The following is a 16,236-nucleotide window of genomic DNA, read 5'->3' as shown; positions in this document are numbered from 1 at the left end:
ATCTGCATTTGCTCCTAATTTCAAATGTTGTTTATTTTTTATTATTTTGAAGAAAAAGCATCCATGAATGTTCTTTTACCTCTCTGCAGACTGACTGTGTCCATGTGTGTGTTTGATTGAATAGACATTTTGCGTGTGTGTATGTTTGCCCTGCGGGGATGATTTGTGTCAGAGATCCGGGCCGGTGCGGTCCGTGTTTACTTAAACTCCAGGAGAGGTGGAGCGTGATTGCTCCAGTTTTTCAACACTTTCACACACTTTTCCGGACAGTTTCCTCACCGGCACATTTCGTTTCTTCCTCCTGGGCTCGTTCCCGACATCAGAACGCAGAAACAACAACACACATCTGGGCGAATGCTTTACTGGCATTGACAGGAAAACAGGAAACTGTAGGGAAACAGAAAAATGTTTGGCATTTTTGTGCCACTCTTATCACATGTATGAATCAAATCATAAAATGTTTTTGTTGGTCTATGTGCATTGTGAAGGACTGAGGTCATACTCAGACCTCAACATGCAGAATTAAAGACATTTATAGCAGTAGAACAAATAATTAGTTTATAAAACCTGAAGTTAATCTACTGAAATAAGTAGTCAGAAACACAGATGTTTAAGCGTTATGAAATAATTTTGTCCTTGGATTTTATTGTGACTATTGAGAATCCCTCCAAATTAATGGAAGGCTGTTCCAATCACTTCCACATTCACAGGTGAATAGGGGTTGTATGATGTTGTGCACACAAAGGACTTGGGATGTTTTACACTAATGTTTCAGGGAGAGATAACACATCAGAAAACCAAATAGGATTGTGTTTGTGGAAATGTTTGATGTCAACTTTGCTCCAACAATCTGGCATTATGAGTGGAGGAAGATGGATTGATGGAGAACCTGCCTCTGACTTACGGATGGGTTGTTTTATCATCCATCCATCTTTGAGATGAAGTCAAACCAGGTTTGAAAGGCAGTAAGGTAGTTACACTAACCTTAACCCTTTAATTGGTTCTGGTGCATCTGTATGCCGCAATTTGTTGTTATTGTATTTCAGGTTATGCCAAACTCATGCCTAATCTGTGGTTGTTTTAAGGCAAATTTGAAGGAGCATTTATTTTTAATTTTTTTTAGAAGAAGAGTTGATATTGCTCTTAGGTTTTTCTCCCAACAGCAGTTCTGCTTCTCATCTGCCTACCAAACTAAAATAAACCACTTCTGTCTGCAATCAGATGGTGTATTTTTACAACATAGAGCTCAGAAGTAATTTTGGATCTTCTCACCTAACTCTTTACAAAACATTAAATAATCACTTTGTTGAAAAATGTTAACAGCTGTTTAAGCAGCACAAGTTTTGTTTGTTTAGTGAATCATTTTTAAAAGTTAATCACAATAAAGAGGGGAATAAATCTGCTTATTCTTGTACTGAATATTTTGATTGGCCTGTAGAAATAAGTAAGGTAATTGGGCACAGAGGACATGTTACATCTAATCAGTTAACACTGGAGTATGTTCTGCATCTATCCTGTTAGCGGCACCTTATCAATCCTGTGGAGGTTAGCAGGGGGTCTTGGACCCCCATCCCAGATGCCTCTTGGTGAGAGGAGAGCTACTCCCTGAACAGCCAATTTGTCCATCAGTGGACAAAAAAAAAAAAATAAAAGATGGACGACCAGGAATGCTCAAGCTAACGTCTACGGCCAATTTAAAAACTCCAATTAATCTTAACATGCATGCTGTTGAACTGGAGGAAGAAATCTAACTGCATGAGAACATACACACCAAAGTTGCATGTTATTGAACTATTCTAAAGAAGTGTGCTTCATTGTATTTCCTACCAATTTATTGCAACATTGTACTTATATATTTTCCCCCCGAACAGATTTCAGCTGAATTGTTTGGATAAATACATATCAAAAGAGGGAAAGATTTTAAATTGTTTGTCATGGTGCCATTGTTTTCTTCACAAAAGCCTGTATTTTTATCTAAAGATCATATTTATATCTACTTGATCTGCAGAAAGGATGACAGAAAAAAAAAATCTTTCTTCAGTAATAGCAGGGAAGCTGGTCAGAACTGATAGAAAATTGAAAGGAGCTAAATAAAAAATGTATCTTCATGTTGAAGTGAAAAGCTAAATCCAATTTGGGATCTCTTGCAGGACTTAAAAACTGATGTTCACAGATGCTTTATATCTGGTCTGACTGAGCTTGAGCTATTTTATAATAAATAATGGACAACAATCTAAAAACTGACAGATACCCTTAGCACTTCAGCTGTAATTGCAGCAAAATATGGGCTCTGCAAAGCATTGATACAGGGAGGGTGATTACAAATGTTTGCCATAGTTTTGTAAGATTTTCACTTTACAAGTTTGGCTATTTTTCCCCCTTTTTTAAAGAAAAACTATAAAAATCATGCTGAAGTTTGTGTTTTTGGGGACAAAATGTGAGAAACAGAGGAATAAATACTTTTACAAGACTTTTATTGGGTGGATTGGCTCCCCCAGGGAATACTTAAGTGAAGCTGGGAAAGATAAAGTTGTGTGTCAGGAATAGTTTGTAGGAATATTTAGGTTCATCCTTGGTCATAATTCTTTCAATGTTTTAGCTTCTTTTTGTTTCTTGTCATTTTACAGGCAGCATCGCTTACTGTGGATCTGTGCGGTGAGGATCAGGAACCAGGATATTGTGCCGTTAGCAACGTGGCTGTTCACACTGACTGGTATGAGAATCACACACACACACATGCGTACAGCAGCTGATTATTTAACTGATCTAAATGTAAATAAGAAAATGTTGCTCATAATTTATGTGCTGTGGCAAAAAAATGTTGTATTTTTTAAAGCTGTTGTGGTGATTGTTGGTTCTTTTCTGTGCTCCAGCAGTCAAACAATCCTAAGATTTTATTTGTTGTCTTTAGCAGTGGTTTGCATGGCTCTTTCTTTGTAGAACCATTGCATGACTTATAATAAATTTGTGGTTTTCCACAGTTAAACAGAGAGAACACTATGACAACACCTTACAAAATAGAAAAAACTGATGTATCAATTAATGCAGAACTAAATAAAAGTAGATTGATCTTCCTTCTTATTGTATTTGCTTAGTGGGATCTGAAATTTGCACGTATGAGCCTCATTGCAGAAAAACTCAGGAAATATGAAATTGCTGCGAGATGAAAAGTTTTGGTTTTTCTGTTATTTCTGAGCCACATTTTTGAGACTGCATGTTTTTTTTTGTTTTTGTTTGTGTTTGTGTGGAAGTGAGTATAAAAAAGTCAACATATTATTTGAAACTCTCTGACTCAAAGCATCTTTTTATGAAAGTGTTGTGCATGTGAAAACCTTCACTACAATGCATCTGACTGTGAGCATGTTCGTGTGCCTGTATTTTCAGGATTTTGGACGTGCAGCCCAACCGGCTCTCGGTCGGCGGCGTCAGGTCGATAGAACCCATCCTTCATCGCCGGGGTCAGATCGCCACCCATGACTTTGTCGGCTGCATCATGGAGCTTGCCGTCAATGGTCGCCCGCTGGAGCCCAGTCAGGCCCTGGCATCGCGTGGCATCCTTGACAGGTTCGCAGCACAAATCCTCCGGCTCCCACATATCTTCACTGTCTCCATTTTTCTATCTATTCTCCATCCAACCATCTTCTCTAACCTACTCAGCTCCCGCTGTGGGACATCTGTTCACACTTTCAAATCCTCCCAAGAGTTTCTAAAAAGATGGGTTTTTTTAAACCACAAATGGCAGACCTTTGACTAAGGAAAGGCAATTGCTGAATATTTTCTCTTCTATCTCAGCAGTGAATGGTGAGGCAAAAGCAGATCTTTTAATATGCTAATCCACCGGGGTTCTTTAATAGTTTTTGTACTGCTGCTTTGGGAGACAAATCAAAGCTCATCTGCTCCTGTTTTTGGAGTTTCTTTTCCAGCAGAGCCCCAGGCTTCTTACTGTGAGGCTGAGTTGTCAAAGTGCCCGTCTGATTGTAGGGATTTTGCATGGCTGTGTGTCTATAGATGCCCAAGACTGGAAGGAGCCTGCACCGCCAGCCCCTGCAGACATGGGGGCACCTGTTTGGACCACTGGTCTTGGCAGCAGTGTCAGTGTGTGGATGGTTTTACAGGAAAATTCTGCGAAAAGTGTAAGTATCTGTCTTTTGAAAATTTAATTTTCTCAATTCTATATGATCGATCCTCCATGACTCATAAAAATGCCCACCAATAAAACTGCCTTCATTTTCCTGTATATTTCCGTAAAGTCAAATTGGTGAAGCAATAGTACACATCAGTTCTGTGGATTACATATTCTTACTGGAAACAAATAGTAACGTTACTGAGAAAACTGGAAACAATTGTGTGTTTGCCATCAGGTTCAATTTGGTGGGAAATCTGCTGGTTCACTTTACAGCGTGCAAAAACAGAGCCATGTTTTTCTAATCCAAGCGCAGTCATGTGCAAAAAAATGCTGTAGAGGAGATCTAGAGTCTGCAATGACAGATTAGGAGAAAAATTATACCACTAATCAGAACCAGAACAGTTCCTCCTCCGGTCATCGTAGAATGAGAAGCGACTCACTGAGGCCTTTTGTGGCCTCATGGAGGTTTTTATTAGTGTAAAACATGAAGCACCTTTTATGCTGTAGCCCCATTTAGGGAAGAAAGACTTCCAGTCCTCTCTACCCCCATCCAAAACTTTAGAAAACCCTCAAAACCAGGATATTCTCTGACATTGTAAGTCATAAATTTTAATGGAAAACACTTTGAAGTTTAGTAAGATTATAAAATCAAACATTTGCAACAAAAAAAAATGGGAAAAATACTCTAATATTGAAATAAATTTATAAGACACACATCTAGACATTTTCCTCTTTAGTTCTAGTTTGACTTGACCATTTTGACACATCAAAACCATTGTGGGCCTGGCTGTATGTTCATGGTTGTTGTCAATCTCCTCCAAACATATCCCAGTGAGAACTAAAACACATTTTTGTTGTTTTAAATGACAAAAAAGAAAAGGTCATTAGGTCAAAGTAAAACATTTTGAATGACAACTGATTGCACTTTACATTTCAATCCTTGTCATATACAGACATGTAGTTTTGAGTTTTAATTTCTCAGATTGTCAGCTGCACATGCTGACCATATGAGCGCTTCAAGGTTTATATTGTGTTTGTTAAACTCATATTTGGCTGAAGTACAGGTATTAGAGGGCTTTGGAATATGAAATCATACCATACACTTAATGGTTTAAAATGTTAGTAAACACATACATTATTTGTATTGCATTAGGTTTTGGGGATTCTATTCACATTTCAGGCCTTTTGGTACGGTTCTTTCTATAAGCCCCGGTTCTATGTGAGGATTTAATATGTTACTCAAAGACAAATTGTCTGTTCTGGGGATTCCCTCACATACTAGAAGGATATTCGAAATGGCTGGTGAGAGTATGGGGATAAATATGTGGCTGTAGCTGAGGAATTGGGAAAATAATTCGTTACCCACAGCCTGCCGAGAGCAAAGAGGAAATTTTCACTTGGCATATGAAACGTCTGTAATGTCAGCAGAGACTCTTCAGTAATTTATGTCTTTTTCCTGCAGACATGACAGCAGACACTGCACTGTCTCTGGATGGCACTGGCCGCCTCGACTACACACTGAAGCAGGGACCCAAACGTGACGTCCTGCTCAGACAGTCGCTCCAGGGCGTGGCGTCCAACTGGATCAGCCCGAGCAGCCTGGAAGTGAAGTTTAGGACACGGAGCAAGACTGGCACTCTGTTGCACATTCAGGAAAGCAGCAACTACACCACTGTTAAGGTAAGGAAAGAAGCAATAAAAAGGTCTGTTTTTCATAAGCCTAGATGTCATTTTGTACTTCTCAACTCTGTTGTACCTCTAAGTTCAGATTTTCACCCAGTTGAGGCAATGAATGGTAGAAATCTAGGAGTATATCTCCAGATAAAAGTTTGCATGCTTCACCAGTCCTCTCATCCCCGCACCTCATCAAAAAAGTGATCTCACACTCAATAGCTTTGCAATACAAAGCAGAGATAAAGCACATTTTTACCAGTAAAATCCCAGTTCTGGCTCCTACAAATTGACGTTTCAGCCTGTGTGTTCCAACGATGAGCTAAAAGTTTTAAATCCTGAACCAGCAGTCTTTTATTGTTACGACCAGGCTTGTGGGATGCAGCATAAAACGGAAAGCGATCACAGACTGTAGAAAAATACTGGGTTTATTGAGCTGGGAAAGTACTGAAAGGTAAAGTCTTGGTGATGCTATGCCAAACCAAGCACAGCGAGCCCTAAAGCTCACATGTATCCTCATCAATTCAGCCAGTGAAGACAGTTCATCAGCCAAGAACCATGACAAAAAACATAACACCTTTGATACTTGGGTCTGACATCTGTTGGTTATTTATCTGTGGGATAGAAGTATAGCAAAAGCGGCACAGTTACACCTTTCTGGAAATACTTTTTATTTAAAATGTGCCCAGTGGCCACACAGAAAACTGTGAAAGTTGCTGGGTGCAGCATTTTTCTGCTAAGAGCACAAACATGCTGACTTTGTTCACTAAATTTGAGAACAAATATGGCACTAGGATGAGGGGGAAGTATAAGGCCTCCAAGGCACAAAATTAAAATTGCACTAAAGTTGCTCTATTATCAGAGTGAATTACAAAGTAGGTACACAACAAATTCCATGCTGTAATTTTTTTAATAAACCAAAGCAAAAATTATCCCTTTTGCTTCTACAGCATTGGCTAAAAACCACATTTTTCAAATCAAATGTACTTGAATAAGTGATCATCACCGTCACCACCTTTTCAAAGGCAGGTTTAGCAGAGTAGCTTAGATGGATGGAAAAAAACTGCCCAGTCTGCTCTTTTGTGGGTCATTGCTTTCCTAAAAAATAAAACAACAAAACATTAAAACTAAGGAAGTATTAAAGAAAGAACACTGTAAGCATTTTATTTCAAATCAAAATCTTGTTAAGATTGTTTTCCATGAAGGTTCTGCAGAAATACAAAGGACTTCCTGATTCTAAAAGAATGTGGCTGTCTAGACTTACTAGGAAAATTGTTGACACTGTGTTGAGGTTAATTGTTTCTAACCAGAAATATATTCAAACATCAGCAGACATCAGCAGAGACTGAGCTTAGGAAAGGTCCACCAGTCTTTCTCAGACAGCTCCCCTTCAGCCCTCTCCTCTTCCCCTCTGTCCCTCTCTGACTGATCTTGGGCTGCTGCCCAAAGAGGCCCGAACGTTCATTCAACGCCTTCAATTTTCCTTTCAGACATCTCAGCCCAATCGACCACTTCCCACTGCAACATGAGGCTTTCTCAGCTCTGATTTGGTCTTCCGGCTCAGAATGGCTTCTGGTGCTCATCAAATCTCAGCTTTCTAAAGTATTAAAACAACTACGAAACAAACAAAAAAAAAACTTTCTGTGGGAATGCATACTGTGCAGGTATATAAGTTAAGAGAACTACATAAACAGTGATGTGAAAAAAACAAGATGTTTAATAGATAAGTCTCATGATCGGTTTTCCAGCTTCAGAGAACTCTGTATTCTTTGGCTTGGTGTGCTTTTCCCATTTTAAATCAATTTTTCCGGAAGCTACTTATCATGGGTGACTTTTGGGTTCTTTGTAAAGGGAGGAGAACAAGATTACTTTTCCATCGAAGTGAGGAGAACACGAGATTACCATTCGCAGAGAAAGCCACAAACTCGTAGTCAATGCCAAAGGAGGCTTATTAATTTTGCTTAAAGACACATTGTGTGCTTTTTTCCCTCAAGTCAGAGAATGAAGCATTGCACTTTCTGTGAATTCATTTGTTTTCAGGCTTTTGATAGTCCTGCAGATGAACGGCATGAGTAAAAAGCATGAAAGTCGTGAGAACATGATAGAGCGTAGCGTGTCCTGGCAAGAGAAAGATTAATGAGCATTTATGAAGCTGCATTTTTGTTTCTCATCTCTGAAAAACAGAGATGAGAGAAGTAACATTCATTTTTCACTGCATTTTTCAGGAATTAATATTCCTGAAAAATTAACGTTCCTGAGTCAGTTTGGTAAAGACTCAGGAAAGACTTCGTGCCATCAGTCCTGATAAATGTTGGCATAACAACGCATTGCATTAATCTGAGAAGCTGCAGTTTTGTTGTTTATGTAGCTGCCTCTTTCTAAATTTTATCTGACAGTGAACAAAATGTGGGAGTAAGCATTTTGTTGACTATCTTGCTCTGTGTTATCTTTGGTATTTTTAAATGTTTATATTCACATGTTGATAAAACTGTCATTTAGCTTATTTCCTTTACAGTAACAAGAGCAAATACAGCCTTAAAATAAATGTGCTTTTATTTATTTTTATTTTTGCAGTGGCATAGTCATACATTAAAAAAGATTAAGAAATACAATCTTTGTTTTGAGGACTTTGGGAAACAAAAATCCTCATATGCCAGGAGAAAAAAAATACTTTTCCTGATATATGAGCAAACAGGGAGAAATAATTCCTGTTTGTACATAAGCTCTATATTTTTATCTGATTCTACAACAGATATTTACTAAAATCTCCTCCCCATGAAGCTTAACGATACACATGTGGGCCTTTTTTAATAATTCTTGGAGAAACTTTCTGACCTTTTAAGAACTCCACAAATCTGCCTTTTATGCTCTCTTATCAACTTTTCTTACCTTTTGATAAGAAAATATAAAACAAATTCAATAAATTAATGTATTAAAAACATCTTCAATTATGTTTTATTGTGTTAAGTTTTGTACACAAAAATTGAAAAAAACAATTTTATTCTCATATATTTTTTACAATATAAAGAAAAAGTACAATATTCTGCCTAGTAAGCTCATGAATACTAAATATAAATCTAGTGAATGTTTGCAATGAGTTCTTCATTTTTTCATAATTCAACTTTCATTATGTTTGTAAAATTAACCCCTAAATTTTACATTAAAAAGATATAATTGTCTCCCATTTTCTGTAATTATTATTATTTTTAAACATTGTACAATGTTAATGAGCTGAAAGGAACCTGGAACTTTCCCTTTAGCTGACTAACAATCCACTTAAAAAAAAAGTGTAACATTCTGCACTAGCTCGCTGGGTGGGCTGTCACAATAAAAGTAGAAATAAACTAAATTTTTTCATTTTACTAGGGGAACATTTGCAATCAAGAAACACATAAGCAAACTTTATTTCTGTTCTCTTGCTCAGTTGAGGAATGGCAACATCAACTACATCTCGGATGCTGGTGTTGGTGGAAAGGTGGAGAGGACTCTGGGAGACGCTGTATTATCGGACGGCCAGTGGCACATCCTCCGGATGTTTAAGAACGGCTCGTCCACTGTCCTCCAGGTGGACGGTGGACTCCCCAGACCCATCCAACACGCCACCCAAGACTTCGGAGGTCTCAGTGTTCTGACCTTCTCGTTAGGTGGGATCCCACCTGGACCCGCTCAGCAGAAAACTGGAGCAGGTATAAACTTTCTTCTGTTAGTTTTTCCCCTGATCATTTATAGTTTTGTGTTACTTTAGGTTTAGTCACTGATGGCCCCAAGTTGTGTTTTGTGAAGCAAACTTTTATCTGTCAAACTATCCATGCAGTAAATAAGAGTTTCCCCACCAGGTTGATATGACCACCCCTTCTTTCACCCGAGCATCAAAATGCTGATGTCAGCCACTCAGTAGCAAGATTAAAAATACTTTCAAACTCAAAACAAGAGCATAGGGAGTTACTTAATGATGCATAAAAGCTTATTCTGCAGCAACAACAAGATGTTGCTTTGTCCTCTTGAGAAGGAGATGAACCAAAAACGGAGTCTCATAACTAAATTGTCCACATTTCAAACATGAAACTGCCTTCAAAAACGATTTACTCTGAACAGCAGTGACTGCATCAAGTCAGTTTCTACACATTTGGGTCTTTGAAACAAGCAGCCAAAGTGAAGGAGGTCAAACTTCTTAATTAAAATAATTGTTGCAAATGTTAAAATGTGTTTTGGTTATTAAATTGGAATAATTTCTAGGTTCTTCACCAGTTTTTCCAAAAATGGCCCTTACATGATGTTTCAGGAAAGATAAATATATATAAAACACTAAAAGGAATTCTTGAATTGGATGGATACATTGATCTAAGAAAAAATAAATCAATTGAAACGTGGCATTGTTGAAGATACTCCCAAAACATCTGTAGCTCATGTTTTCTTTAACAAAGTTGATCATCTCATCAGAATCGAAAGACATACAAAAAAATGCTCATGCTTGTTACATTTGTACACAAAGATAGAGGCCATCTGCAAATCTTGATTTATTTTTAAAATATGGTCTTTAAGTTATGGAAAACTGTAGGTTTATAAAAGCATTTGCATCATTCCTGTTATTCTGCAAAACAAAACTTTAGTCAGATAAGGGCAAAGGTATAAAAATACAAGGCAAACTAGCCTGTGGCAGTTGTATCTAAAACTGAGCTGCTATCCTGCAAAAGTTTGACAAAGTGAAGTTTCTACCAATTACACAGACCAGAACCAACATTAGTTTAACTTTACTTCATTTCGGAAAATGTTGATTTTTCATGCTAAACTTCTTCCCAGTTTAGCTTTTCTTTGCTGGGTTTTTAAATCCCAGATCAGATGTCCTTGAGTATAAGTTTGGAAAAGGTGAAGCAGAGGGTTTCCAGGAGGAGGTAATGCAACACAGTAAATTTTAGGATTTTAAGGGGAGGGAAAAACAAGGCTTATACTATGTACTAATATGGTAAAAAATTAGCCATTTGAATGATTTGTTGAAGTCTTTTACAAAGGGACCGTTTCAAAACAAACACACTCTCAGCACGCAGACCTGTGGCAGGCTGCCTGTTAACCAGCCTTTACCTCAGTGTGTGTCTGAACATTTGGGTTCTATTGTGCTCTCGCTGCTCCTAAGCTAATGAAAAGACACAAATGGATTTAATCTGCACTGGGATAAATTCAATAAAAACCTGTTTACATCTGTGAGGCAGCGCTGTTAGGCAACAGGCTGAATTAGACACAAAGACATTCATCCAACCCAGATGCATGTCTTGAAGCCATAATGGGCCCGACGATGGATTCTCTGTTAGAAAACATTTCATGTCTTCCTTCAAATTGGCCAGTGATGGATGCATTTTTAAAATGTTTTTTTTTTTTGTTACAGTAGAAGCTTTCCATGAGAAATTACAAGTTTTATTGTTTTTGTCCTAAGCTTGAACTTATTACCCATCCAAACAAAATTCCTTTTACCTCTGATTATAGCTTGAAGTTCCTGCTGTTTATGAGGAACTGATCCAGGCCCAATGATTCTTCTTTATACCTCTGTTGTGTACCTGCTGCTGGCTGTTCTTGTTGACAAGTTCAGTTTGTTTTTCCCATATTTTTCTGCAGGTTTTGACGGCTGCCTGGCATACGTAAAGTACAATGGGGAGAACCTGCCATTTACTGGAGAGCACAGCCTTGTGGCGTTAACCAAGACCAGTTCATCTGTAAAGATCGGCTGCAGAGGGCCCAACTTGTGCGAGAGCAACCCGTGTTTAGATGGCTTGATGTGTGTCAACCAGTGGTACACATATCAATGTGTCCCGCCCGGCGACTGTGCCTCTAATCCCTGCCAGAACCACGGCAGCTGCATCCCAGACCCCCACTCCGGGTTCACCTGTATCTGCTCTGAATTCTACACTGGCAAGATTTGCGAAACTCTGGTGGCCTGTCTGGGAGTCCAGTGCCCTCAAGGTACCGTCTGCACCACAGCCGACAATGGTGGCTTTGTCTGCAGTCCCAGTCCTACAGTAGAAGCCATGGTTCTACCCATCTGGGCTGTGCCGGCTATTGTCGGCAGCTGTGCTACCGTCCTTGCGTTGGTGGTGCTCAGCCTGATCCTGTGCAACCACTGCAAAGACCGCAACAAGACCAAAGTGCCAAAGGAACCTAAGGAGAAGAAACCTAGTGAGAAGAAAAAGAAGAAAAAGAAGAAGGGTAGTGAGAATGTCGCTTTTGATGATCCAGACAACATCCCACCATATGGAGATGACATGACAGTCCGAAAACAACCAGAAGGGAACCCTAAACCAGACATTATTGAGAGGGAGAACCCATACTTGATATATGACGAAACAGATATTCCCCACAACAATGAGACTGTTCCCAGTGCTCCCTGTGCACCTTGTAACGGGCCAGAGGCAGATATTGAACATTATGACATTGACAATGCCAGCAGTATTGCACCATCAGATGCAGACATCATCCAACACTACAAGCAGTTCCGTAGCCACACTCCCAAGTTTTCTATCCAGAGACACAGCCCTCTGGGCTTTGCTAGACAGTCGCCGTTACCACTAGGGGCAACAAGCTACACTTATCAGCCTCAGTACACGCAAGCCCTGAGGTCCACTCCACTCAGCCACTCCCACTCTGCCTGTCCGACCCCCAACCCGCTTTCCAGACATTCCCCAGCTCCATTCACCAAACCTTCTTCCTTCTACCGCAACACTCCCACCAGAGACCTCAACCTGGCTCGCCGTGAAGGCAGCCCACTGGACATGCACAATGACATGTGCCAACCCCCGCCCATGTTCAACTACGCCACCCGGCTGGGGAGGCGCAGCAAAAGTCCACAGACGATGGCCGGCCATGGCCACACCTCCAGGCCGGGTAGCCGGCTGAAGCAGCCAATCGAACAGATCCCTCTAGAGACAGGGCCTCCAGTGGGGCTGTCCATTGAAGAGGTGGAGAGGCTTAACACACCACGTCCACGCAACCCCAGCATCTGCAGCGCTGACCACGGGCGCTCCAGTTCAGAGGAGGACTGCCGCAGGCCGCTGTCAAGGGTCCGCAACCCAGCTGATGGTATTCCTGCTCCAGAGTCCTCGTCTGAAAGTGACTCACATGACTCCTTCACCTGTTCGGAGATGGAGTACGACAGGGAAAAGCCCGTCTCCTACAGCTCCAGAGTTCCCAAGCTCTCGCAAGTCAACGAGTCAGATGCTGACGATGAGGACTATGGTGGGAGGCTCAAGCAGAGGCGATATTCTAGCCGGCGGGCAGAAGGCGGGCCTGGCATTGCCCAGACACCTTCTGCTGAGCAGCACTACACACTGCCCCACAAACTGGGCCAGCAAGCTGGGGGCTTCAACTGGGACAATCTTTTGAACTGGGGGCCCGGCTTTGGACATTATGTTGATGTTTTTAAGGACTTAGCTTCGCTTCCTGAGAATGCTGCAGCGAAAGACATTGAAATGAATAGCGGGGATGGCTCAGTAACCATTCTTAATGAAGGAGAAGCTGAGCAATATGTATGAGACTATTTATTACAGTGTTGTAGAATTTTGTCAATCGTCATTCTAAAAAAAGAAAGGCTGTATATTTTGTGAGTAAATTCAAGTGTATGTTTTTATTGATATTCAACAGAAAAAGACGAATTTTAATGCAGTAAGGCAGAAAACCGAGGAACGATTTCATCAATGCCACCTTGGAATAGTTTACCAGTCTTTTCTAGGTTGAAATTGTACAAACTGTGCACTCATCTCTCTGAGACCTCATTAAGTATATCCATCGATAATGGATGGCTTTTGGAAGAAAACCCTCACCTGAGTTCAATTTAGGAGCTTATGTTATCTCGATCAAGCATTTTTGTCCTTTATTACCAATAATATTCCCCCTCCTGAAATATTCTGTCAAGAGATAAGAAAATGGCTGAATAGAAAGTCACAGAAGTTCATGACTACATTTATGAAAGGAGTCTATTTTTAGGGATGCATTATTCATTTTTTAAAAAGAAGCATGTGTTTAATCAAAAAGCACCTGACACAGCCCTCCTGTGTGAAAACAATCACTTTCAATGTTTTTCAGACCCCACCATTGATCTGATCTTTATTTTTTTGCCTTACTCCGGTTCCTCCTCTAAGACTGGCTAAAATGTCCCAAGAGTGAAAGGTAATCACGTCTGCTGCCTTACAGACATTTGAGGATTCAGTTTTATTGGCCTGAGGAGATAGTCTTTTTGGGAAAAAGTGTTTGTTAAGAAAAAATTGCATTAACACTCTCTGACCAGCCAATATTCTCCCTGGCACTTATGAAAATAAAAATGTTGATTCTGTAAACATGACCTGAACTAAAACTTAATGAACTTATGTACATTTTTTCTTATTTTATAAAAAATCACAGTCATTTGTCATGTTGGTGGTGTTCTTGTTCATTATGTTGACATGTATGGTTTCTACATTTTTTGTACTGTTTATTAACTTAAATTACTTTAGCAGTGTTTTTATGCAAATTTTCATATGCTGAAATGTTATGTTCTTACTTTCAGGGAAAGTAAGATCGATTACTTATTTTTTACATTTGTTACATATGTAACATCAGTATTTTCCACTTTTGATAAAACTATAACATGCTGTATGCTTTGTACCTGTAAAAAGCCAATAACAGAATAAAAAAAGGTATTTATTTAAAAAAAAATTCTCATTCTTTCTGCTCATTAGGATGCATTTGAGCATCTGCAGTTTTTAAAAATAGATAAAAACCATTTGGGAGTCGAGTTATTCTCCATCTGTGCAGGATTTTAAATGATACAGAGTCTTAACAAAACATTTAAGAAAGCATTTCAGGACCCAAATGAAACCGAGCTACGCCGCTCACAGCCAAACCAAACATGGAGCGGACTCCATGACACAGACCTCCCTATTGCTTTGAGCACCTATTTACATGTGGTTTATTTAACAGAACCTTCATTTTTTTTATCATAGCTCAGTGATTTTGCATGCTTATCTGTTTTATAATATAAAGAGGGGTCCTGAGAGGATAGAGAAGATTGACAGCTCAGATCTGGACAAATGAAATGCTCTGAAGCTGTGAAAGTGGCAACACTTAGCATTAATGAAAGTCTGGGTCAACGGAGCGGGCAAAAAGGAAGAGGTTTTGCTTCTTTCGTCCAAATAAAATTTTTCACATCATTAAACTTCAAAATAATGATGATAAAAAAAACATTGTAAGTTCTATTTTCGAATGTTTCTGTAATATGTTCAACGACAGAACCATCCACAAACTTACCCTTTTTTGTTGGGAAGTAGCAATGCCGGATCGTCTTACTCTAAACACCGTGTGAGAAGGTCCAGTAAGTTTGTCTCATGGCAGTGCTTCAACATTGATGCCTTCATTAGGGAACCAGAGTTTCTAATAAGTTTGATATTAGTGTGACCATACGATTGGGATGTTAAACATTTCTCTTTAAGCTGAAACTCACCGCGATCCCAAAACTTGTGCACAAGTGGAAAATTGTCTCACCTGCAGCTGCATCCAATTTCAAGTCGCACCTTTTCCTCTTCCTGACAGAGAAAAGTAGATTAGGCTATTAATACTACAGTGTCAGTATTTATTTTTAAAACTTCTCCCCATGTAAATAAATAATGACCAACCGCTCTGCTGTCTTTCATGCCAGCTTCCATGTTCACCACCATGCAGAGACTGACCCGATCAAAGTGTTGAATGAAATCCACAGAAATACAGAGGGTGAAAAAACCCACAATGCTGACGTTATTGAACCTCAATTGACCAATCTGAGTCTTACTTAAAAAACAGGCATTTCTTTGTGTCAACAGGTAAGGTTATATGAGAGTTAACAGTAAAAGAGATTAAGTAAGGGGTTCCCCATGGCTCTGTCTTGGGGCCCCACCAAAGGAGGGACACTTAAACTTTCATAGACACATAAAGAGAATTACAAAGTCAGCTTTCTCCTGCCTGAAGATCATTTCCAGGCTCAAGAGACATGTCTCAGTACGATCTATAACATTTATTAATGCATTCATCTCTGGTTGAATTGATTATTTCAACAGTGTCTTCACAGGTTTGCCTAAAAAAAATAATCAGCCAGCTGCAGCTGACCCAGAACTCCCCCCTACAGGTATAGTACCCATTTTCTGGCAGGAATATCAGGATGGGGAGCAAAGCAGAATAATTTGGCATAACTCTCCCCCAACAGGGTTTGAACAGAAATTTATATCAGGTATGTGGCAGAAGGAAAAACCGTAAAACCTGCAGGACAGCGGGCATCGAGGACCAGGGTCAAGAGCCCCCTCGTCATCCTCTCTGTAGGTGTCGCAGAGGGGCCTCCAGCAACAAAGAGCACATTGTTTGGCACAGTGTGGTAGCATGTAAAACATCAATGAGGACAGAAGGGAATTTGTCTTCCTGATTGTCCTTGAGGCCAGCATGCTGGTGATCCC

General features: G+C 39.7%; 1 protein-coding gene across 1 annotated transcript in view; it reads left to right on the top strand.

The window, feature by feature from the left end:
• Positions 1-14,463, top strand: part of LOC129360770 (protocadherin Fat 4-like) — a 120,857-nt gene extending 106,394 nt beyond the window's left edge. The window contains 6 exon segments of the mRNA XM_055031173.1: positions 2,628-2,713; positions 3,385-3,564; positions 4,009-4,133; positions 5,589-5,806; positions 9,222-9,483; positions 11,405-14,463. Coding sequence (XP_054887148.1) covers positions 2,628-2,713; positions 3,385-3,564; positions 4,009-4,133; positions 5,589-5,806; positions 9,222-9,483; positions 11,405-13,314 — 2,781 coding nt within the window. The 3' untranslated portion in view covers positions 13,315-14,463.
• The last annotated feature ends 1,773 nt before the right edge of the window (positions 14,464-16,236 follow it).

Source organism: Poeciliopsis prolifica, unplaced genomic scaffold (genome assembly GCF_027474105.1).
Source record: "Poeciliopsis prolifica strain line A6 unplaced genomic scaffold, Auburn_PproV2 SCAFFOLD006, whole genome shotgun sequence".
Classification (NCBI taxonomy): domain Eukaryota; kingdom Metazoa; phylum Chordata; class Actinopteri; order Cyprinodontiformes; family Poeciliidae; genus Poeciliopsis; species Poeciliopsis prolifica.
This window is presented reverse-complemented; position numbering and strand designations above follow the sequence as displayed.